The 24,122-nt window shown below is 38.5% G+C and overlaps 1 protein-coding gene across 3 annotated transcripts in view; it reads left to right on the top strand.

The window, feature by feature from the left end:
* The window catches only part of sdk2b (sidekick cell adhesion molecule 2b), a 949,565-nt gene that overhangs the window by 855,348 nt on the left and 70,095 nt on the right, over positions 1 to 24,122 (top strand). For all 3 annotated transcript variants that reach the window (XM_043714747.1, XM_043714746.1, XM_043714748.1), the window contains one exon: positions 3,087 to 3,225. In XM_043714747.1, the coding sequence (XP_043570682.1) occupies positions 3,087 to 3,225 (139 nt within the window). The remainder of the gene's footprint in view (positions 1 to 3,086; positions 3,226 to 24,122) is intronic.

Here is a 24,122-nt window from a genome sequence, read left to right as displayed (position 1 = left end):
CAGATCCTGTTGTAATCTGAGGTAACCCTCTTTGCTGTCCACTACACCTCCAATTTTGGTGTTATCTGCAAACTTACTAACTGTACCTCTTATGCTTGCATCCAAATCATTTATGTAAATGACAAAAAGTAGAGGGCCCAGCACCGATCCTTGTGGCACTCCACTGGTCACAGGCCTCCAGTCTGAAAAACAACCTTCCGCCACCACCACTCTCTGTCTTCTACCTTTGAGCCAGTTCTGTATCCAAATGGCTAGTTCTCCCTGTATTCCATAAGATCTAACCTTGCTAATCAGTCTCCCATTAGCTTTGTTTTAACTCTCCACAACTGCTGTTTGACATGCTGAGTTTCTCGAGCACTTTCTGTAGGTTTAAATCTTATTGGCTTCACTCATTACTTTTTCTTTTGAAATTTAACTTACTTGAAACCAGAACAGTTCCCCTCATAAACTAATAACATTCAAATTTGTTCTTCCCTTTCCCCTCAGTATGGAGTATTGTGAGAACTACAAGAACCAATAGGGAACTTCAGCCAGCTAACCATCTTTATGCAGGAGGCAAGATACTGAGAGTTTGCAGCCTAGGCACCTGAGGCATAAGAGCCAAGCAGCATTCTGCCCCCACATAGTTGCTCCCTTTGTGCATTAACAAAAGACTTCGCCAACCTTCCCCCTCCCCACCTCTATATCTGAAATAGTTCCACAGTGAGGTGGGGGGGGTATCCTGTTATCAAATCGCCCTTTATTTACATATGAAGAGACCTTGACACTAATCCAGTTCCCTCAGAGCTGGCTTTCAGATTAAATAAAATGTCTGACACACCTGTGTATATCTGTCAGCCAGGGCTCCCAGATTGGACCAGATTAACAGTCCCAGTCAGGGAACTCATATTCTATGAGGTCCACCTAGCTGACCCTGTTACAATCACTACATGTACAGCAGCAGAAATATCAGCAAACTTAAACCGCCCTTGTTTCTCTGCAGGCATGAGGTCAGGAACTGGAGCATCCAATCATATTCTCACTGTTCAATATTTTAAACACTCACTGTAATTATATGATCAAATTGCCCAACAGAAGCAGGTGGAGCATCTTAAATTTTGTAAATTGGGAATGGAATGTCAATGGAATCTCAATTTACATCTAACGTAGCCACCAGCAGAGAAACCAATCTATTCAGGTCAAGGTAGAATAGAATAGAATAGAAGAATACAGTGCAGTACAGGCCCTTTGGCCCTCGATGTTGCGCCGATCCAAGCCCACCTAACCTATACTAACCCACTATCCTCCATATACCTATCCAATGCCCGCTTAAATGCCCATAAAGAGGGAGAGTCCACCACTGCTGCTGGCAGGGCATTCCATGAACTTACGACTCGCTGAGTGAAGAACCTACCCCTAACTTCAGTCCTATATCTACCCACCCTTAATTTAAAGCTATGCCCCCTTGTAATACCCGACTCCATACATGGGAAAAGGTTCACACTGTCAACCCTATCTAACCCCCTAATCATCTTGTACACCTCAATCAAGTCACCCCTAAACCTTCTTTTCTCTAATGAAAACAGCCCCAAGTGTCTCAGTCTTTCCTCATACGATCTTCCTTCCATACCAGGCAACATCCTGGTAAACCTCCTCTGCACCCGTTCCAGTGCCTCCACATCCTTCCTATAGTATGGCGACCAAAACTGCACACAATATTCCAGATGCGGCCGCACCAGAGTCTTATACAACTGCATCATGACCTCAGGACTCCGGAACTCAATTCCTCTACCAATAAAAGCCAGTACGCCATATGCCTTCCTCACCGCACTATTTACCTGGGTGATGGGCACCCGTTGATAGAACACAGAATCAATCCAGGTGGAAAACTTTGCTTGTTGGGATTAGGGAGGGACAGGAAGGTTACTGATCTGCACAATTTGATATTCTCCCATCCCCATTCCCTCCAGAAAGCTTGATGCAGACCGGCAGAACGCAAGTTCCTAAACAGCTTGCTGGCTTGCTGTTCTGTTTTGTGTAAGCAGTCCAACCAAGGACAGGAGAATGAGGCCTAGGTATTACATTTTGGCTGCTGAAAGAACAGATGGTATGTCTCTCTCTATCTCTCTCTCTCTCTTTTTCTTTCCTTCTCTCGAATAAAAATCTAAAGCCTCAACAAAGCCAGTTTATTTTCACCCACAAATTGCTGTAAATCATTGCTTTTAGCCAGCAAATCAGATATTCTATCATTCATGAACTAGTCATTTTCTCTCTTCTGTGAATAAGTGAGATAATCTGATGGAAAAGATCAGAGAAGTGAAGGACTTGGGAAGCAAAAGGAATGCTCCATTGAATCCTGAGGACTGGTGCTATTGAAATATTTCTCCAGTCTTTTACTTCGATCCACCCATAACACAGATTTTGTTTTTATTTTGCCTGTATGCGTGTGTAGAGGTGTTTTAGAAGGGTATAAGAGTTTCAAGTAGTAGAGTTAAATGTTGACAGTTCATTGTTGTTTATCTGTGATTAGAATATTTATTTGTAATAAATAGAGTTCCTGTCAAGTACAGAAATTTGGTCCATATTTTCTGATATTCTGAGTCTATTCTACAGATATACTGGAGACTTGATGCTTTCATAAAATTTTTAACTTTTGATTTGATTCAGGGAATAGTTGGGCTTGATTTCCAGCATACTATCCCAATGAGGTTTTACAGTCCACTGGGGCAAGAGAATGAATTTTTTAAATCACTGATATAGCAATCAATGCTCACTACCCATTGGGTGAACAGGCTGGTGAGGGAAACAGCAAAGTCGGCCAACAAAGGGAGCAGAGAATGAGGCAGCAAGGAAAGCAGAAAATGGAAGAGCAAGGGGATAGGCAGCAACAATGAGCACACCACTTCAGTTCCAGTGCGGTGCAGTTGTACAATGATGGTGTCAATGACTGACGTCCTGTTCAAATGCAAAGTAATAGTATTTGTTCCCCAAAAGCTCTTCTCTAATTGACAACACATTGTTTAGTGTTGATTGCACTGAAGATAAGATCAGACTACATTAAGTGTTAACTTTACTGAGTTTCAATTTGAATTTATGTTCTATTTCAGGAAATAACACAAAGACTAGTGCCTTGGCTCATGAAGAAATCATGAGCCTCGACAATGGACGGTTTCCAGCACTGGAACTCAACAACAGGCGACTTTCAGTGAAGAATTCCTTCTGTAGAAAGAATGGCATCTACAACAGGTAGCCATCATTGCTCACAAATTTAAAAAACATTAATTCTCACAACCTGATAGTTGAGTAAAGTAAGATAGAGGGACTGGTTTAAAACAAGGTTTGCCATCCTTTGCCAACTCCAACATAAACATAAAATGAGTCTGGTGGGAACTGAAGGGGACAGATGTTACTATATATCATTTAAAAATTGCATGTAATGATCAAATTACTTCATTAATATCCTGATTGTGTGGACCCAAACTTAGTAGCAGTTGCATTTATTTCTTTACAATTTCTCTCTTTCTGTATTGAGAGGTTTTCAGATTCTTACATATTATCAAGTTTTCTTTGGATTAGTTGTAGTGCTTATAGCTCCCTACTGTAGCTCTCTATTTGTATTATATTCTGTATCCTGTTTTTATATTCTCTCATTTGGAGCCAGTGCCATGCTTACCAGTTATCATGTGACCATTTTATATGAACTTCTGTTTATATTATTTTTTGAATGTCTTCTATTTATGACTGATTTACTAGGTTTACTATGTTGAATTGTGTATTTATTATTGCTACAATCCCTAGTTCTTATATTTATTTGAAGTAATTATCTGTCATATTTTAATATGTTTCTGCCGCACATGTAAGTTCTAATGATATCTGCCTATTAGATGAAGTTCCTCAACTCCATCAAGCCTAGTTGCATATGTTAGCTGTTATAAAAAAAAGCCTTACTTCAGTTGTCGCTGGTTTGGACCTTACACTGCTTTGTTTGAGGCAATACTGGATACACCATGAATCATGCACCACTTCATTAAAAGGCCTGTGCAGGCATTTCATTCAATGCCTGTGCAACTCAAAAATTTACACTTAAGCTCTAGGATGGCAACTACCCTTGATCATTTTGGAAACTTGGGAACAGAGGAACCTAGTTACATTTTATATTTTATTATAGATTCTTGAATACAGTACCAAAGAATAAAGTCTGGACAGAATAGCAAAACTCCAAATTGTTGCACTTGAAAACTATCATATAAAAATGGGAGTGTTACATCAAAAATGGACAGGTGGCAACCCAAAATAAGTAGTAATCTTATAATAAAGTTCTGCATATCCATTCTTTATTGATTCGATCTACAAGACTATCATTACAAACCAGAGTCACAATCAACATGAGAAATCATCAAGAAGGTGAAATAAAATCTAATTGCTGGTTGTGCAAAATATTTTTTTTTGCAGAAATCCCACAATTCAAAAAGAAATGAAAATTTGTTGTTTTTCAAATGTGAATTTGCACTGATGCATTATATGTCTACCAAAGACCACATAGCTCCTGCCCCAGTTTCCATTCCATCTGTCCTTTGAATTGCTTTCATGACATTCACTTTGAACTTGGCCTTCTATTTTGTAGTACTAAAATTGAATATATATTCATACAATGCTGTGTTATGTTGTTGAAGTTTTTATTTCTTTTAAATGCACATATACCAAAGCCTTACTATGATTAGTATTGTACCACAGTGGCTAAAAAGGCCTGTGGCTAAATTTCCATTCTAGTTCACTGATCTCAGGTTAAGTTGCATTTAGATCCTACAATTGGCTCATCAGTGGCCCTGAATTAATAAGAGAAAATTTTATCAGATTTTCAAAATCTAGACTACCATCCAGTAATACCTGCTGGAAAAACATATATATCTTAATCTTGTGTGAACCAGAATTGGAGTTGTTTTTTATAATTTTCTTTGTTTAGTAAGAGCAGAAGATCTAGGAGCCGTTCAATTGTTCAAACCCACTCTATCATTCACAGAGGTCATAGTTGATTGTTTACTTAATTTTGCTGATACACACAGTTAAGCTTCATATAAGAATATTGAAAATTGGGAATGTGCTGGAGAGCTAGAACGGAGCCATAGCTCAACATGAATTCAAACCTTCAGGGAAGGAGGGAGGAAGCTGATAGTAAATGACTAATTGGAGCTACCTTTCAAACTCATGACATTGCACTAATTCTTAAATGTGTCCAATGAAAATGATTTGATCGGCACCTGACACAAGAGCAGAGATTACCATCTTTCTTTCTGCTATGGTAAGGCTAGCCTGCTGTGGAATAGAATGTTTCAATTCGCAGGTAATTCCATTGGTATTTTTAAATTCATCTCTGTAGCAAAAATCTGACACAAGTTCACTAAAATTAAATGAAAGCCTGTACACTGTGAAAAATTTCTTGGTCAATAAAAAGTCCAATAAAAAAACTAGGAGACTGTGCTTCCTTTTCTTCGTAAATTGATTCGCAAATGTTCCAAGCACTTCTCGTACCTGGATTTAAATTAACTTCAGGGACATGTGCCTAAAAGTGTCAGCTCATTTAAGTAATGTAAATGAAATTGGTGAGTTGTCAATTTTTTTTCCAAATGTTAATTAAATTAAATCTCACCACAGCAACTTGTATATATTGTATTTAACACTGAACAAATGTCTCAAAGCACTTTACAGCATAGCAAGATGATACTGGGAAATCTGAGCTAATAAAGTGAGTTTTAAAGAGTGTGTCAAATGAGGAGAGGAAGGCAAAGAGTTTGAAAGGCTTAGGAAAGAAATTCCAAAATCTCTGGCCCAGATGATGAAAGGAATGACTGCCAATGGTGGGATTAAAGGAGGAGATGCTGTACTAAAAGTCAAAGCTAGAGCAATGGAGAATTGTTTGGTGGACAAGAGTAGATTGTAAATGTTCAAGAGTTCACACAGCTATAGAATGATAAAACTATGAAAGATTTTTGGTGTAGGTGAGAAATTGAAATTAATAGTGAAACCAGAAACAAAAAAGAAACCAAGGACATGGTATGAGGAGTGAGCAGGACTAAGTCTGTGTATTATATAAGTAGAAAGTTTTGAATATTCTAAATTTTACAGTGGCTTTTGGCTGTCCAAGGGAACACTGGAATAACTGAACATGGAAGTGACAGAAGTAACCAATGGGATAAGGTAGTAGCAGAATTGGGGGTGTAATGGAGGTGAAAGTTAACATTAAGCATGTTTGCCTTCATTGCTCAGACCATTGAGTATAGGAGTTGGAACATCATGTTGTGGTTGTACAGGATGTTGATGAGGCCACTTTTGGAGCACTGTGTACAGTTCTGGTCACCCTCCTGTAGGAATGGTATTATTAAATTGCAGAGTGTTCAGAAAAGATTTACCAAAATGTTGCCGGGTGTGGATGGTATGAGTTATAAGGAAAGGCTTGGACTTCTTTCACAGGAGCATAGGAGGTCAAGGGATGACCTTAGGGTTTTATAAAAGCATAAGGAGTATAGATAAGGTGAATGGCAGGTGTCTTTTCTCTATGATGGGGGATTTCAACACTAGGGGGCACATTTTTAAGGTGAGAGGATTTCAAAGGGACCTGAGGGGCAACCTTTTTACACAGAGGGTGGTTCATATGTGGAATGAACTGCCAGAGAAACTGGTAGATGCACTACACTCTCTTACAACATTTAAAAGATATTTGGGCAGGTATATGGATAGGAAAGATTTAGAGGGATATGAGCCAAGTGCAGGCAAGTGGGACTAGTTTAGTTTGGGAAACGTGGTTGGTATGAACAAGTTGGACCTAAGGGTCTGCTTCCGTGCTGTATGACTCTGTGACTCCATGACTCTAGGCCATTTAATCTCTTGACCTTGTTGTGCTATCGAATGAGATCACAGCTATTCTGTGACTTTACACCACATTCCTCTTTTAGCCCCATATCTCTTCATTGCTTTTCTTTTGGTCTAGCATCAGCTGCCATTGCATGAAAGAGTTCCAAATTTTTACCATATTTCATGTGTGGATGCACTTCCTAATTTCACGAAAGAAAGTGGGCGGCACGGTGGCACAGTGATTAGCACTGCTGCCTCACAGCGCCTGAGACCCGGGTTCAGTTCCTGCCTCAGGCGACTGACTGTGTGGAGTTTGCACATTCTCCCCGTGTCTGCGTGGGTTTCCTCCAGGTGCCCCGGTTTCCTCCCACTGTCCAAAGATGTGCATGTCAGGTGAATTGGCCATGCTAAATTGCCCGTAGTGTTAGGTAAGGGGCAAATGTAGGGGTATGGGTGGGTTGCGCTTCGGCGGGTCGGTGTGGACTTGTTGGGCCGAAGGGCCTGTTTCCACACTGTAATGTAATCTAATCTAAAATCTAAAAGGTGTAGCTCTCATTTTTAGACTATTCTGCATAACCTTAGACTTCCCAATTAGCCACCTACGTCATCTGTTCCCATGCATGTCTTGAAAGCTTCCATGAAATCATGCATTAACCATCTAAATTACAGGAGGTACAACTGTGGTTTACATAATCTCTCCTCACAGATCAAACATTAGAATTCATGTATCATATTGGTAAATCTACCCTGCACTTCCTCCAAACACAATATACCTTTGCTAAAATATGGTGATCATTCCTAATCAGGATTCCAAATGTGGCCGAAGTAAAGGTGCGAACAGTTGCAGCATACCCCGACCCTTTGTTTTCTAATCTAATGGAATATAAAAGCCTGGATTTCATTAGTTATTTTGATTGTTTACTGTAGAATTGCAGCTCATGGAATTTTAATGAGTCAGACACATGGTTCCAAACCTCATTGAACCTCTACTGTTTCTAGCTTTTCACTGTTGAGAACTTACACTGTTCTATCCTTTGTGGGGCCGAAGTATATGTTTTTAAGGTTACACATTGGATTTCTTTGGTCGTAGTTTTGTTATTTAATTAACTTATCAATGACACTTTTTAATCTTATGCTTCTACCTTCATTACTTACCACCTCTATTGTAACCTTGGTACAAATTTGGAGATATGTTTCTCTATTTCATCATCCAAGCTACTAATATTATGGCAAATATTTGAGGCCACTTTGTTGGATTCCACACTGATTACTGTATCTACCTATTACCTTGATCCCCATCTGCTAACTCTCAGTCTGTTTCCAAACCAATAATTTTCCTTCAGTTTTATGAGTTTTGACTTAAACTATGTCTTTTATTAAGAATATTATCAAACGGCTTCTGAAGTCCATATAAATAACATCCATACACAGTTTCCAATCTACAGTTTTAGTTGCATCTTCAAATATTTTCAGGTTCAACAAGCATGACTTAGCCTTTACAAATTCATGCTGATTCTTCCTGGTCAAAATTTCCTAAGTATTAATTTACTCCTTCCTTAATTAGAAATAACAGTGATTTCCTAACAATAGCTGTAGATTAACTGGTACATAATTTCCTAATTTCTCCCACCATCTTTCTTAAATGACAGAGTAACATGCATTGTTTTCCATTCTAAAAGAACAAGATAACTTTGAAAGATTATAGTTAGAACATCTCCATCTGGTCCTAGGGATTCATCAATCAATAGTGCCATGATTTTCTTCAATACAATTAGTTGGCTTTTGTGAATTTTGCTGAGGCCCTATTCCTGACCCTAATATATTTCACTGCAATGTTTGACTTGCTGACCTCTTCATCAACTATAAAAAACTATTGCCAGTGATAACTCAGCATGTTGGCCATTTCCTTATTTTTATTGACATTAAAACTTATTTCAGTTTTCATTATTTGGAGGTGTCAGTGTTGGACTGGGAAGTACAAAGTTAAAAATCACACAACACCAAGTGATAGTCCAACAAGTTTATTTGGAAACACTAATTTTCAGAGAGCTGGTCCTTCACCTGACAACCACCTGATGAAGGAGCAGTGCTCCGAAAGCTAGTGCGTTCAAATAAACCTGTTGGACTATCACTGGGTGTTGTGTAATTTTAAATCAGTTTTCAAGAGGTCTTATTGTTTCTGAGCACCCTCTTTTGCCTAAAATAATGTTATGTTGATTTTGAACTCAATTCTTTCAGCCCTTACAGTCTGCTTTGCCAATCTTTGCTATTTTTATCTCTCCCTTTCACCAATTGTTTTGCATTTTTATATATTTTTTTCTTTAAAGTTTCCTGTTGTCTTTTATCTTTTAGACATCCATGTTAGCTTATTGTGGGTAAGTAGAGCTTTTGCCCCTCCCCTTAAGGGTGTAATTTTGTAACATAATCAATCCATGATTGAATACTTCACTTTTGCTTTACCCAGTTTCCTTTTGAAGTCAGTTGCATGTATATCTAGAACCTTAAAATGAAACTTTCTGCTTTTGCTGGTGGTGAATTTATAGGCATGAAGGATATTTAATTAGCTGGGGTGAAGGCATGTTTTAACCATACTGCTTTCTCACCTCCACCAGAGTTAACTTCTGGATGCATAACATTATGAGGATATAGGTAAACTGGAAAGAATTTTTCACCATGGCAGAGTAATTACTAGGGACAGAGTAGAGTTTGGAGGACAGTCAAAGTGGTACTGTTGTGCAAGAAGGGAGCAAGGGATAAATCAAGGGATAAACCACAGGCCAGTCAGTCTAATCTCAAAAGTGGGGAACCTATTGCAAACAACTCTGATGGACAAAATTAATCTGGACTTGGAGAGACAGGGATTAATCAAAATTAATCAGCATGGTTTTATTAAAGGGAGGTTCTGTCTGACCAAATAGATTGAATGTTTTGAAGAGTTGAATAGATGTATAGATGAGTGCAATGCATTTGACACAGTCTGCTTAGACTTCAAAAAGGCTTTTGATAAAGTCCCATGTGGAAAACTGATAGTGAAGGACAGAGGCAATGGAATCTGAGGAAATTTGGCTGAATCACAGGAAGCAGAGGATGATCGCCAAAGGATATTTTTCTGACTGGAAGCATGAATCCAGCAGGGTTTTTCAGAGATATATATAAACAAATTACATTTGAATATAGGAGGGTTGATTTGTAAGTTTGTGGATGTAATGAAAATTGATGGGGTGGTGAATAGTGAGGAAAATAACTAACCTTAGACTGCAGAAGGAATATAGACAGGCTGATCAGATGGGGTGATCAGTGGCAAATGGAATTCAACTCAGATCAGTGTGAGGTGATGCACTTAGACAGGACAAATAAAGTTAGGGAATACTTGATGAAGGGTAGCACTCTGGGAAGCACTGAGGAGCACCAGTCCCTTAAAGGGCAAATAGATAAAATGCTTAAGAAGGCATATGTAATACTTGCCTTTATTACCTGAGGCATAGAATTTAAGAGCAGGGAGGTGATGCTGGAACTGTATAAAACATTGCTAGGCCTCAAGTAAAGTATTCCAATTCTGGAATCTACATGATAGAAGGGATGAGACTGCACTGTAGAGAGTGCAGAGGAGATTGACCAGGATGTTGCTTGTACCAGAGAGTTTTAGTTTTGCAGGGAGATTGGATAGATTGAGGTTGTTTTCCTTGAGCAGAGTAGATGAGGTGGGGGGTGGGGGAGGTTTGAGATATATAACTTTATGAGGAGCATAGATAGATAGGAGGGAACTTTTCACCTTGGTAGAAGGATCAGTTACTAAGGGCATTAATTTACAGGAAGTGGCAGGAGATTTGAAGAGGATGTGAGGAATTTTTTTTCACCTAGAAAGTAGTGAGAATCTGGAATTCACTGCCTGTCGGGGTAGTTGAGGCCAAAATCCTCATAACATTTAATCAGCATAGTTTTGTGAGACCAAGACATACAAGGCTTTGGATTGCATGCTTGATAATGGATTAGAATTATTAGGAACAAAAACATAAATAGCTGGAAAAACTCAGCAGGTCTGGCAACATCTGTGGAGAGAAAGCAGAGTTATTGTTTTGGGTTCTGTGTCTCTTCTTCAGAACCATTTCTATTTTAGTTTCTGATTTCCAGCATTTACAGTTTTTTTTAATAATAAGGTTATGTTTTTAACCAAAGCAGACTTGATGGACAGAAGGGACTTTTTCTATGCTGTAAACCTCCATGATCCTTTGGTTCATCAACAACACAGTTAGAATACTTCACCCTTTCCCAATAGATTTGAAATGTTTATAAGATGTTACACCATGTTCCTCTGATGAGACAGAGTGAACTTTTGGAACTGTGTCACACAATTCTGGGAGATCATTAACCCTTTCTTTTTGCTGAGTTAATTGATCTCAACAAAAATGTCAGTAGGGGTTTGACCTTGACTTATTTGGGCTAGGCATGAAAATTCAGACAATGTTCCTTCTCTTGATGACAATAAAATGACTCCTGATACCAAACACCATATAGCTACAAGGTAAAGTACAGTTATGATACTTCCTGTACCAATGCTTTCTGTAGATTGGCCAGTATCCATGGAACCACAGCTTTGTAAGCTCAGTGCTTTTGTTGGGAGCAGGGAGAAAATATTTATTAAAAACAGCTTGCGGAGTTAAGAATTATTCTACAGTATGACATGTAACGCCTTACTAGCACAGACATTTACTCATTTTTGAGCCTAACTTTGGAATTAATTAGCTCTTCTAATATTTTTCAGAACAGTTTGAACACAAAACATTATTTGGCTATCTGGGAAAAAACATCATAATGGTGTCAAGTTAAACTTTGCCAATGTGATAGAAATTGTTTTTGTGCTGCCATGGAAAGCTTTAACCTTCAAATATGAAACAACACAGTTCCAAGGAATAAAACTAGAAAATAATGGAAACACCCAGCAGCTCATGCACATGTTGTAGAGAGAAAAAAAATGAGCTAACATTTCTGTTCTGAGGTTACATCATTGACCTGAAATGTTAGCTCAGTTTCTCTCCCCAAAGATGCTAGCTGACTTGCTGTGTGTTTCTATCATTATCAATTTTATTTCCAACATCCCACCTTTTCCAGTTGCTATGGAGCAACAGGAAGACTGACTGAATGTGGACTGAAGGAAATCAAAAAGTGTACAATACAACTTTATTTCCAAAATGTTCCGGTTTAAGAAATATATTTTGCTGTAATTCAGAAATATTTATGTAAAAGCTTTTGTGAAGATGTGAGGTGACTAAATATTGAAATTTCTGAGTCAAGTAAAAAACAAACCTTCTGAGAACTTGTTCTGTTTCTCTCTATTAATATTGTTGGTGAGAAACCTCGTTTGCAGCTGGTGACTGCTTTGGTGCCCTCAGAGGTGGCATGTTTGGCCAGCTCCAGGACAGCAGCAGGGAGACTCTGATCTTGTTGTGCTTCTTCTCCTCTTCTTGGTTGCTGCTTTGTTGGTACCTCTTTTGGGTGCCATGTTTTATGCATATCTTGACAATTTTTTACCTCTCTTTCTCTAAAAAAATCGGTAGCTGTGCTAGTTAACAGCTGCATGGTGATTTGGCACCATCTATTTATTCTCATGAAATGGCAATCGTATAGTATTTATAGTATAGTATTTATAGCATTCATCTCAATGGATCAATGCTGATGTTTCTACTTCACATAAACCTTCCCAAACTCTATCTAATCCCATCAATATATCCATCTATTCCTTTACTCCTTGCAAGTGCTTCTCATTGAATCCATTTAGTCTCATCACCTCAGTTACTTCATGCGATATAGATACACATTTAGCCATTCTCTGGTAAAGACAATTTTCCTGAATTTGCTGTTGATTTTATTACCATCTTATATACACGACTATCAGTTTTGGACTCCATGCACAAGGAAATGTCTTCTCTACTTCTACCCGAGAAAACCTTTAGATTATCTTGAAGATCTCTATCAAGTCAACCCTCTTTTCACAAGCAGAGGTCAATCCTATTTGATATTTCCTGACAGCTGTAACCAGTTTCTTCTGGTATTATCCAAGCAAATCTTTTCCACCACTGCCATAGTTAAACATTCCTTTTTAGGGGGGCCTTTGGTGCAGCAGTGGTAGAGTTCCTACGCCTAGCCTGGGTTCAAGTCCCACCTGCTACAGAGAATAACACCTCTAAACAGGTTGATTAAGAAAATAAATTAATACATCTTTTTTTTAAAATAACTTAAGTAAAACATTATTGTACATGTTAAACTCCAGTTATGTTCAAATGGATGCGATTTTCATAAATTAGATATCCAAAACATGACTTGTTGGTTTTGTACTTTTTTAAGAGAAGGTCTAAACTTTATAGAGATTGGAGAAGTAGAGTATCCTTTGGTTCAGGGATACTTATGGGAGTGGTGCCTGCTTCTTTTTGTGCTTGAAGCCAATAGCAATACGTGTGCATTGAGATAGCAGTCTGGAGTATATCTGGACTATGGATGCCTCCACACATTGTGTCTCTGAGCCTACTTACTCCTTATCTCCACGTAAGACTCTTCAACTCCTAATGTACTGTAACAGTCCTTTATTTTCACAAGAACATAGGTTATAAAGTACAACTCAGCAGTGTTGTGTCAAAGACATCTTTACATTTTCATTTAAGACTCGTGTCTTCTTTTTCACTGATGTCTGAGTTATGTGATCAGATAAATTATTATGAATTACATGATCGTCATTATACAATTTGGGAGGGATCAGTTACCCTTTAGAGCCTGTTGGAAATAGGCATGAATACATGTAAAAAGTGGATAAACTCATTGGAACTATCAAGCTGTAAAGGCATTTAAAACTCGAAGCATTTAACTTATATTAAGAATTCTGCAAATTATATTAAAAAAATAATCAGTGCTTGCTCTTCAGTGCTATCTGTTGGTATCAGTCTTAGAATTATTAAGGATTTGAACTCCATTACTGACTTCATAACCTATTATTGTACAAGCCTGATTGACAACTGCTAATTGTTATGAGGTCTTTGGTGTGAGGCAATGAATACAAATACTTATCTTTATAAGGGATTAAATTGTCGAGGAAATTTAAATGCAGTGTTTTATCAATGAGAGTATTTGTTTTAAAGTGATAATCAGTAACCACTTAGAACTTTATTTCATCTATGAGGCACCTCGTGACAGGCTTGGAACTGTTTCCAAGGGTGGCAGACCTATCCTCAGGGACACTCAGGTTTGTTGAATTGGGCATTCTCCTGAATCTGACCTCCCGATGCAAGAGCTAAAATCCAGGCTTTAATTTTGGGAAGCTCCTTGATTATCACAAAAATTGATTGTAGCCTTGTGCACTGACCATATACTCACAGCAGTGAGTCACTGAATAATAATCAGACAAATTTTCTTTTTCCTATTTTACCTGCAACACCAACTTAGTTGAAACCTGCTAACAGAACAGACTAAGAGTTAAATTGAGGACGCACTAAGTGTGTTTTCACCAAAATGTAAATTAGATATATCAGAATTATGTGATCACCAATTAAATCTTTTAATATCATCCTGGATAAAATGCTAAGCCTATAGGCTACATTTTGGGAATGGGGTCGAGAATAAAAAGAGCAAAATAATAAAAATGCACAGGTTCATTGCCATTTGAAAAGAGAAACAATATGTTCTGGTTTCAGGCATGAGTTATTTACAAGAGCTTTGCTTAACAAATTTTAAGGAGCTTTACATATTCCTTAAGCATTCCAATCTTCATTATTATTAAATGTTCAACAATATTTTGGGGAAGAAAACTCAAATTATTAGCACAGTTCCACCTCATTTTCTATTCTCTCTGTCCTACTGGAACATCAAATATCCTTGCATATTTAGTTCCCAGTCTTGGTCACCATGCAGCCATATTACTGTATTGGCAATTAGTTCATACCCACATATCTCTGTTTGTGCCTTTAGATCTTTGACCATGTTGAGAGTGCTGAGTGCATTCACGCAGAGTGCTCTTAACTTTGATATTTTGACATCATTTCACTTTAAAAGCATATTTGATGCTCGGCTTTTATTCTCTGCCTTCTAGTCTCCCTAGCATCTTTTTGACTTCCTGAATCCCAACTTTTCTTCTACTTTGACTTACCACTCAGGTTCCCATTGTTGACAAGCTAGTTTAAACTCAGCCTAACAGCATTAGAAAATTTCCCTGCAAAGATGTCAGACTAAGTTCCGTCAAGTTGTAACCCATCCAGCAGGTCCCGTGTGCCCTAAAACCGATCCAATTCCTCAGAAATCTGATGCCCTCCCTTGTATACAAGTTCTCCACATAGATATTTAATTGATATATTCTCCTGTCCTTTGGTTTTCTAGCATGGGGCCTTGCAATTAATCCTGATATTACTGCTCTTGAGATCCTGCTTTTTAAATTTTATTCCTAGCTCTCTGAAATCTGCCTTCAGGATCTCATCGCTCTTCCTGCATCTGTCATTGGTATCAGTGTGGTCCACACCTTCTGGCTAATCCTCCTGTCTTGTGCAACTGCTCCATGAGATCCTTGAGCCTGGCACTAAGGAAGCAACACATCATCCTGGAGTCATGCTTCATGCCATAGAAATGCTTGTCTGATTCCCTCACTATGGGATCCTCTATAAACGTTGCTCTTCCATTCTTCTTTCTCCAACCTATACAGCTGAGGTGACCTTGGTGCGATGGGCTCAGGTCTGCCTGCACTTCCCTGAGGAACCATTACCATCACCAGTTTCCAAATGGACTGCAGATTAGCAAGCAAGATATATTCGGTTGACGTCTGCACTACCTGCCTGGTTTCCTTAGTCTACGTGGTAGTCAGCCAATCACTCTTTGCCATCAGTTCTAATTTGTGAGTGACCATCTCCCTAGTCGTATGGTCATGAATGCATGACAATGCCTACAATCACTGCTCAAGTCTGAAAATCTGGGGCTCAAGCTTGTGCAGCTGGTGGCACTTCACATTTGGTACCACAGGACATACACTCCACTTGGCCGCTCTGACCTGCAATCCTGTATCTCTAAAAACTATTTTATTCTTATAATAGCTTTTAACTTAGTATGAAAACTTAACAAGCTATTTCTCAGAAAAGGGGATGATAAAAAGTCTACAGCCTTAAACTAAGTAGCCAACCTTCTCTCTAAAGATTGAAAATATTATCCAAAAATACTCACCAATCAGCTGCCTTCCTCTGCACCCATGATGTCTAACTGCCATTGCCCTCATTACAAATAGGCCTGCCAGACCACACCTTATTCTCTCTCCAGCTCACCTCTCACTCTGGAGAATTTACTTCTTACATTAAACTTTAATTGAGGCACCGCTTTTCCCCTCTACCCTGAATTCCCAAGTTACTCAGTCCATCTCTGCCTCACTGTGAATCAATGTCCCTCACTCTGACAATATGGCGGACTCAATAAAAATTGATTTTATTTTTAAAAGTGAAGAGATTTTGGTACCAAATTCCAGCTATTCCTGCATTTTACAGGTTAATCTAGAAATGAAATAAGTGTTTTTCTGTAAAAGGAAGGACAGTTTTATTGTACTTACTGATTGATTTAAATTTTCCAATTACTTTTCTCTAATCTACTTCCTTCCACAGTATAATAGCCATCTGCCAGATTTTGAGCCGGACAATCTGGTTTCAGGGCTAGCTGCCCAGGATTTTTTTTATGACTGCAAATGAGATGGAAAAATTCTTCTTGTTGAACACACTATGTTCTTGGCTCACCAGCTGTAGAAATTATCCAATGGGCCATTTAGACCAGGAAAGTACCAGAATGAGTCCCAATCTGTTGGTCTGACTTGAAGCAGCAGATAGAGCATCAGAATTCATTGAATCAGGGAATGATTACAGGGAACACAAACGTACTGTAGGCTAGTTGAGCCAGCCTGTCCCTGCTGGCTTTCTGCAAGAGTAACTCAGTATTCCTGGCTTTCACCTGGAGGCCTGCAAATCATTTTTTTTCAGGTAACTATTTGTTTCAGCTTGAAAGCCACAATCAAATATGCTTCCATTTCACTTTCAGCCAGTGCACTTATCACCCCTGGTTCTTTTGCCATTGCTTTAAATCAGTGTCCCCAATCCTTCCACCTCTGAGAAGAGTTGAGATCCCACGTTATATTGAGCAGCTTGATCAAATCTTTCTTTGAAAGAGAATACACACCTTTTTTCAATCAATCCACGAAATTCCTTTTGAATGCTATTTCTTCCTTCTATAATTTTGCTGCCTGGAATTGGACACAATACTCCAGGTTAAGCTGAACCAGTGTTTTATAATGTTTTATTGTAACTTTATTACTTTTGTACTCTGCACCTCCATTTATAAAGTCCAAGATTTAATTGACCTTCTCATCTTGTCTTGCTACTCACAACAATTTATACAAATGTCCCCAGGTCCTGTAGACCTTAGACTAAGGGGAGAAAATCAATCTAAATTTTTAGTCAAATCACTTTTCAACAAACAATAATTCAGTCCAAGTAACGAGAGGATCAACTTTAGCTTTTGTGCCTTCTGAATGTGAAGCCTTCCAAGACTCTTTAATGAGGCAAGGGTTTGGACTAGAGTGGTGCTGGAAAAGCACAGCAGGTCATGCAGCATCCAAGGAGCTGGAAAATCGATGTTTTGGGCAAAAGCCCTTCATCAGGAATGGAGACACGGAGCCTCCAGGGTGGAGAGATAATTTGGGGGGGGGCTGCTGGAGAGAAGGGAGCAAAGAGTACAATAGGTGAATGGGGGTGGGGATGGAGGTGATAGCTCTTCAATGAGGCTTGCAAGTGCTTTATGAAAGGCATTGTGTTGTATCAAGGTTGCTAATGGTTAATGTCTGGGAGTATGTAAATAGCACCTGCCATAATGATGCTGTAATACAGCATAGAACTGAGGGACGTACGGAGAATGGTCATGGATTTAGCAGAATAAGACTTATACGTGTAGAGCAGTTGACGGTTTATAATAAACTGGTTTGTTTGTTTGAACATACCAACAAGTCCATGAGAGACAGATTGTCAACCTTCAAGCATTTAAAACAATCTTAGTAAAGTACATATTTTAATTTGACTCCTGATAAAGATATTCCTAGTGACAATTTGGATTAAGCTGGGAGTCATGGAAGTCTTTTTACTCGATTCTACATACATGAAAGTTCACATTTACATTGTGCTTTTAGCAATCTAAAACTTCCCAAGGTTTATTATGAAAAGATCATATGTCAAACAACTGTAGAAGAGCTTTCAAACACAAGTACATACTCATAGAGTCATAGAGATGTACAGCAGGGAAACAGACTCTTCGGTCCAACTCATCCATGCCAACAAGATGCCCCAACCTAATCTAGTCCCATTTGCCAGCACTTGGCCCATATCCCTCTAAACCCTTCCTATTCATATACCCATCCAGATGTATTTTAAATGTTGCAATTTTACCAGCCTCCGCACTTCCTCTGGCAGCTCATTCCATACACATACCACCCTCTGCGTGAAAAAATTGCCTTTTAGGTCTCTTTTATATCTTTCGCCTCTCACTCTAAACCTATTCCCTCTAGTTCTGGACTGCCCCACCCCTCAGCCTCCGATGCTCCAGGGAAAACAGCCCCAGTCTATTCAACCTCTCCCTATAGCTCAAATCCTCTCTGGCAACATCCATGTAAATCTTTTCTGAACCCTTTCACAACATCCTTCTGATAGGAAGGAGACCAGAATTGCACACAATAGTCAAAAGGGGTCTAACCAATGTCCTGTATAGCCACAACTTGACCTCCCAACTCCTGTACTCAATACTCTGATCAAATAAAGGAAAACATACCAAATGCCTTCTTCACAATCCTATCTACCTGTGACTCCACGTTCAAGGAGCTATAAACCTGCATTTCAAAGTCTCTTTGTTCAGCAACACTCCCTAGAACCTTACCATTAAGTGTATAAGTCCTGCTCTGATTTGCTTTTCTAAAATGCAGCACTTCGCATTTATCTAAATTAAACTTCATCTGCCATTCCTCAGCCCATTGGCCTATCTGTACACTGTCAACTCTTGAGAATCAGTCATGTAATGCATAATAATATTAAGCCTAATTTGCAATCTCACAAAAAGGCATTGAAACTTCAGGACTTCTTTCAGTCTTTTTGACAATATGTATTTGTTATGGGACTACATATGCACCCCTAATCCATCTTGTTCCTAAAAATAAACATTGAGCTTGAAAATGGTGGTGTGGATGAGGTGTTTTGATGGCTTTGCACTGCTTTGGAGGTCATGTTGCGGCCATAGAGGATGTTGGTTAGACCACTTAAGGAATACCACCTGGTCTCCCTGCTGTACAAAAAATGTTGTTAAACTTGAAAGGGTTCAAAAAAGATTTACAAGGCTCTTGCCAGGGTTGGAGGGTTTCAGCAATGGGGAGAGACTGATTATGCTGGAACTTTTTCCCCTGGAGTGTCGGAGGCTAAGGGGCAACCTCATAGAAGTTTATAAAATCATGAGGGGCATGGATAAGGTGAATAGTCAAGGTCTTTTCCCCAGGGTAGAGTAGTCCAAAACGAGAGGGCATAGGCTTAAGGTGAGAGGGGAAAGATATAAAAGGGCCTTAAAGGGGCAACCTTTTCACAACCTTTCTGGTGCGTGTATGAATGAGCTGCCAGTGGAAGTGGTGAAGGCTGATGACAACATTTAAAAGTCAACTGGATAGGTACATGAATAGGAAAGGTTGAGAGGAATATGAGCCATATGCCGTTGAAGGGCTAATGCCCGAAACTTCGACTCTCCTGCTCCTCAGATGCTGCCTGACCTGCTGGGCTTTTCCAGCACCAGACTCTATGACTGAGATAAGATAGGCTACCAAAATTCAAGCTTGTTGTCCTTGCAGTACAACTTTTTAATAAACTTTAAATCCATTTTCCTATAAGCTAATATCAGCAATGTAAGTTAATATAAAGCTTTTCTTTATACCTGTAACTCAGATTGATGTAAATTCCATCACAATTATTTCCCCTGCTTACTGATCTGATTTTTCTTATTGGGTTTCTGCTCACTTTATACTCTAATTGCAAGGCAATTCATCCATAGAGCCCTCTGGTCAGGGATTTATTTTTAAATTTCCTACTTCGGCATCAAACTCTTCTGTAGTTAAGGGAGTAAAGTTTGGCTTTATGTCAGCTGACAAATTGAACAGCTCTGATCCTCCTACTGCTGGGAAACTCTTGGTTCACAGCCACTATTTGAAACTTGCTCTTGCACAACTCTTTGTCTTGAAATGTTGCAGATGTCTTCCTTTGAAATCTTCTACCTACATAGTTCAGTTTCCCATTTGTCCAGCAATTAACACTTCTTTACAAAAACAAATATATTTCAGATACTGGAAATTTGAAACAAAGAAAAATCCTGAAAGCCTCTCAGTTCAGTCAGTACCTGTAACAAAACTTGAAAAAATTATGATTAGAACTTCAGTCGGAACTGTGGCAAAAGGGTCCATACATGACATGTTACTGTGTGTTCTCTCTAAGGATGCTAATTGATTTGCTCAGAATTTCTACCATTTTCTTTTTGTTTTAACATTTATCTAGCAAAGGCGCTCCAATGTCTCAATGCCCTTTTGTTTGGTCTTACTTTGTTATCCAAGATTTTAGTCTTTGTTTAATCTTAAGGTTGCATTGTCTACTTTTCTTGTTGTCTCTATGTTTTGACCTCGCTCACAAGTCAACTAATACAATTACTTCCTGTAGAACTTGTAGATTAATTGATTGCAAGGAAAAAAAAATCCATACATTGCAAATAGATCTCAAACTGTCAAACAAAGTGTAAATGTGAAATAGAAACTTTACCGTCGGTTGTCTGAATTCAAATATCTGATCTGAATGCTTTGAAGGCAGTTATGTTTCTGCTTGTGTCTGATGTAATTGCTGAAGGAAACTTCTGGAGATCGTGTGATGTGTGGTATTGATCTGACAACAGGGATTGGAGTGTGTCTGTCTCAGTGACAGATGCAACCCACATACAATCCCACATTGCTTCTGGGCTGATGAGGCATTACATACTTTCATGGTTGACCTGATTTATCTTACTTATTTTTTGCAGCTACAGAAGTGTTATTTTCTATTTTAAAAATTATCCTGTCCTATGGACTGTGACTGAAGACTTTTTCCTACTATTGCCAGCAGTCTTGAAATCATAATTAGGTTTCTAGTAAAGATCCAAAAATAACAGAACTCTTAATTCAGGAACAAATAGGGTTAACTTGTACATTTGGTTTAGATGGTTGGTTAGAGTGAGGAGGTATGTATAAAATAGTCAGCTTGCAGGAGAAAAACATAATTGTTGGATGATCAGGAGTGTTGCAAATGAGTAGAAACTAAAACTGAACAAATAATGTATCAAAATGTAATTAGTTTTAATCATAATTTTTTTTCCTAAAGTCAATCACACATGTTAAGGTACAGTGTTATTGGTACCTACAGTTCATTCAATGGCTGTTCTTATTGATTCAGTGTATACTGTGAACATTTGGTAGGGAAATTTATCACAAGATGTATCACTAACAAACTTAGTTTATCCTTGCTCAAAAAATATTTTGAGCAGAAATTATCATGTCGACCTGTGTAGCTGCATTAAAGGAAACATGAGATCACAATTCCAAGCCTACTATTTCTGAATTCTGAACTCACATGGGCATTGTGGACCTGATGAAGCTCAAAATATATTAAGAACATAGCCTAAACAATAACATTTTCTTCTTTTCAAGGCTGTGGAAGTGGAAATCCTACAGCAAATTTAATGGCACCTCGCCTACACCCATAAAATTGTGACACCTTAACTGCACAACTAAACCAGAGGCCACAAATGAAAGTGTGACTTGCTGAGCTATATCAAGCAGGCTGTTGTGTGACCATCCAGAACACAGTGCTTTTTTCTTACCTAAAATCCTTCTCAAAATCATGCGTGACCTACACAGTATCCAGATTCAGTTCATGGAAATGTCTCCCTCATAGAAGGCAAGAAAATTCCTGATAATTGCAGTTTTTAATGAAGGAAACAGTTTTGTGCAATTGAAATGTATTTAACCAACTGAGCAAAATTCATTTTTAAAAATCTCAGTGCAGAAATACATTCAATATAACTTAAAACAAAAACTTTCACCTCTCAGGCCTTCAGAATTGGATAGTTGAAAGTAGGATGGCAAACTGCCTTAACTGAATTAATCTTTGTTTCCTTACTCTTGATAGATTTCACATCATCAAAGGTTTGCAATGTGATATAGTCCAATGCAAGCACTAGGGTAAACTAAGTGCTGGTTGAGCTGAAAATGTGTTGCAGGAAAATCAGAGCTGAAAATGTGTTGCTCCAGCACCTGCAGTCCTCACTTTCTTCTAAGTGCTGGTTGACTCAAGTTCCTCTTGCTCCAGTTCAAATGAGATATCTGGGCAAAAGTTTCAATGCACTATGTAAAGCATAAGGAAAGTGCCGTGGATTAGAAAATATTCATGTTTTCTGTGACTGTGGTGACAAAGCTGGCTCTGTCTGTGCACGATGGCTGAGTGAGATGGGGCCATTCTGTGTCACAGGCTGATAGAAAAGGATTTGCGGTTTGCAGAAAAGATTGTAGCCAAATGAAACTGGACAGCCGCCAAGATGGGGGAGGGGTAGGATCCCACATGATTGGCCAGAGAATGGTGAAACTGGAGCCTCTTCTGAAAGCTATCACATCTAACTTTTTCCATATGAAAGGACTTTTGTATTTAAAATGAAGGGCTTTCTCTCAAATTCCTGCCCTAAATCACAAGAATATGTTCCTCTTCGGCTATTCTTGCATTGTAACACGGTGCTTGAAACTTTAGAATAATAGATTAGTTCAGGATCATGCAGCTTTTTTGTTAACCATCGAAGGATTTGTTCACGAAAAATTGCAACTGAAATCAAGTATTTATTAGTATTTCAATTAACTTGCTTCTCACAAGACATGATTTAGAAGTCAAAGGATTTGAAATTGCATAGTGTAATTAAGAATATGCTCATGAGATCCCTTTCACCACCATTTGAGCAAACATGTTAAGTCTTTTATAAATTTATTAAGAGTATACAAAATATTTTCATGTTTATTATTGTCATAAGTCAGTGTGATTTCAGTCCTAAACCTCCAGATTTGTAACAAATATTACTTGGGCTCTCATTCATCCTATGAAACCTTAGAAAATTAAAAGCAATAATACCTATATTTTGAAGATTTGAAATTGATTTTTAACTTGGAAATGTAATGCTTCTTTTGGTCCGAAACCATGATTTCTCATTCTGAGACCAGCTGTGATTAATAGAATAGACAAGCTCAGTTACATTTTGTTTTTTATAATCAGACTCAATATATGACCCCTTAGTCCCTATGAACTGTAGTGTAACTTTATGCACTCATAAGTTTATGTTTCTGTAAAAACAAATGTCACTCATTTCAGGTTATTAGATACAACATAAGCTCTCTCATGATTTCCTAGGTTTCAGGAAGTGAACTTGTTTATTCTATCAGACTATAGCTTAAACTCTAGACTATGGAGGTTTAGTCATATATAGTTAAGAGTGGCAGAGGTTTATTTTTTTTTCTGAATATTTTAATGCAGGTACTGAAGCGGCCCATGTCCATGTGCAGCAAAACCAATACAACATTCAGGTTTGAGTTGATAAGTGGCAAGTAAAACTTGTGCCACACAAGTGCCAGGCAATGACCACCTCCAACAAGACAGAATCTAGCCATTGCCCCTTAATATTCAATAGCATTACCTTCACTAAATCCCCTACCATCTATATCCTTATGATTATCATTTACCAGCTACTTGAGTCAGCCATATAAATGCAACAGGAACAGGTCAGAGATTGAGAATTCTGAGGCAAATAACCTCTAATTCCTCTTAGCCTATCCACGAGGAACAATTTTAGAGTATGACGGAATACTTCCTACATCCATTGCTGAGTGCAGTTCTAAACACATTCAAGAAACTTGCCACCATTGAAAGCAGCAAACTTTATTATCATCTATCCACCAACTTTAATATTCACTCCCTTTTTTCACCAATGAACCATGCAGTCATGTGTACCCTCGACAAGATACGCTGCAGCAACTCATCACATCACCTTGAATAGCACCTTCTAAATATGCAAGTTCTTCCACCCAGCAAGACAAGATCAGCAGACACTTGGAAGTATCAGAACCTGCAGGTTCCCCTCCAAGCCAAATACCATCCTGACTGGAAATATGTTGCCACTCTTTTTAAACACTGAATCTAGAGCATCCTTCTTAACAT

This window comes from Chiloscyllium plagiosum, chromosome 24 (genome assembly GCF_004010195.1).
Source record: "Chiloscyllium plagiosum isolate BGI_BamShark_2017 chromosome 24, ASM401019v2, whole genome shotgun sequence".
Classification (NCBI taxonomy): Eukaryota; Metazoa; Chordata; class Chondrichthyes; order Orectolobiformes; family Hemiscylliidae; genus Chiloscyllium; species Chiloscyllium plagiosum.
Note: the sequence above shows the minus strand (reverse complement) of the source record. Positions and strands in the feature narration are given on the sequence as shown.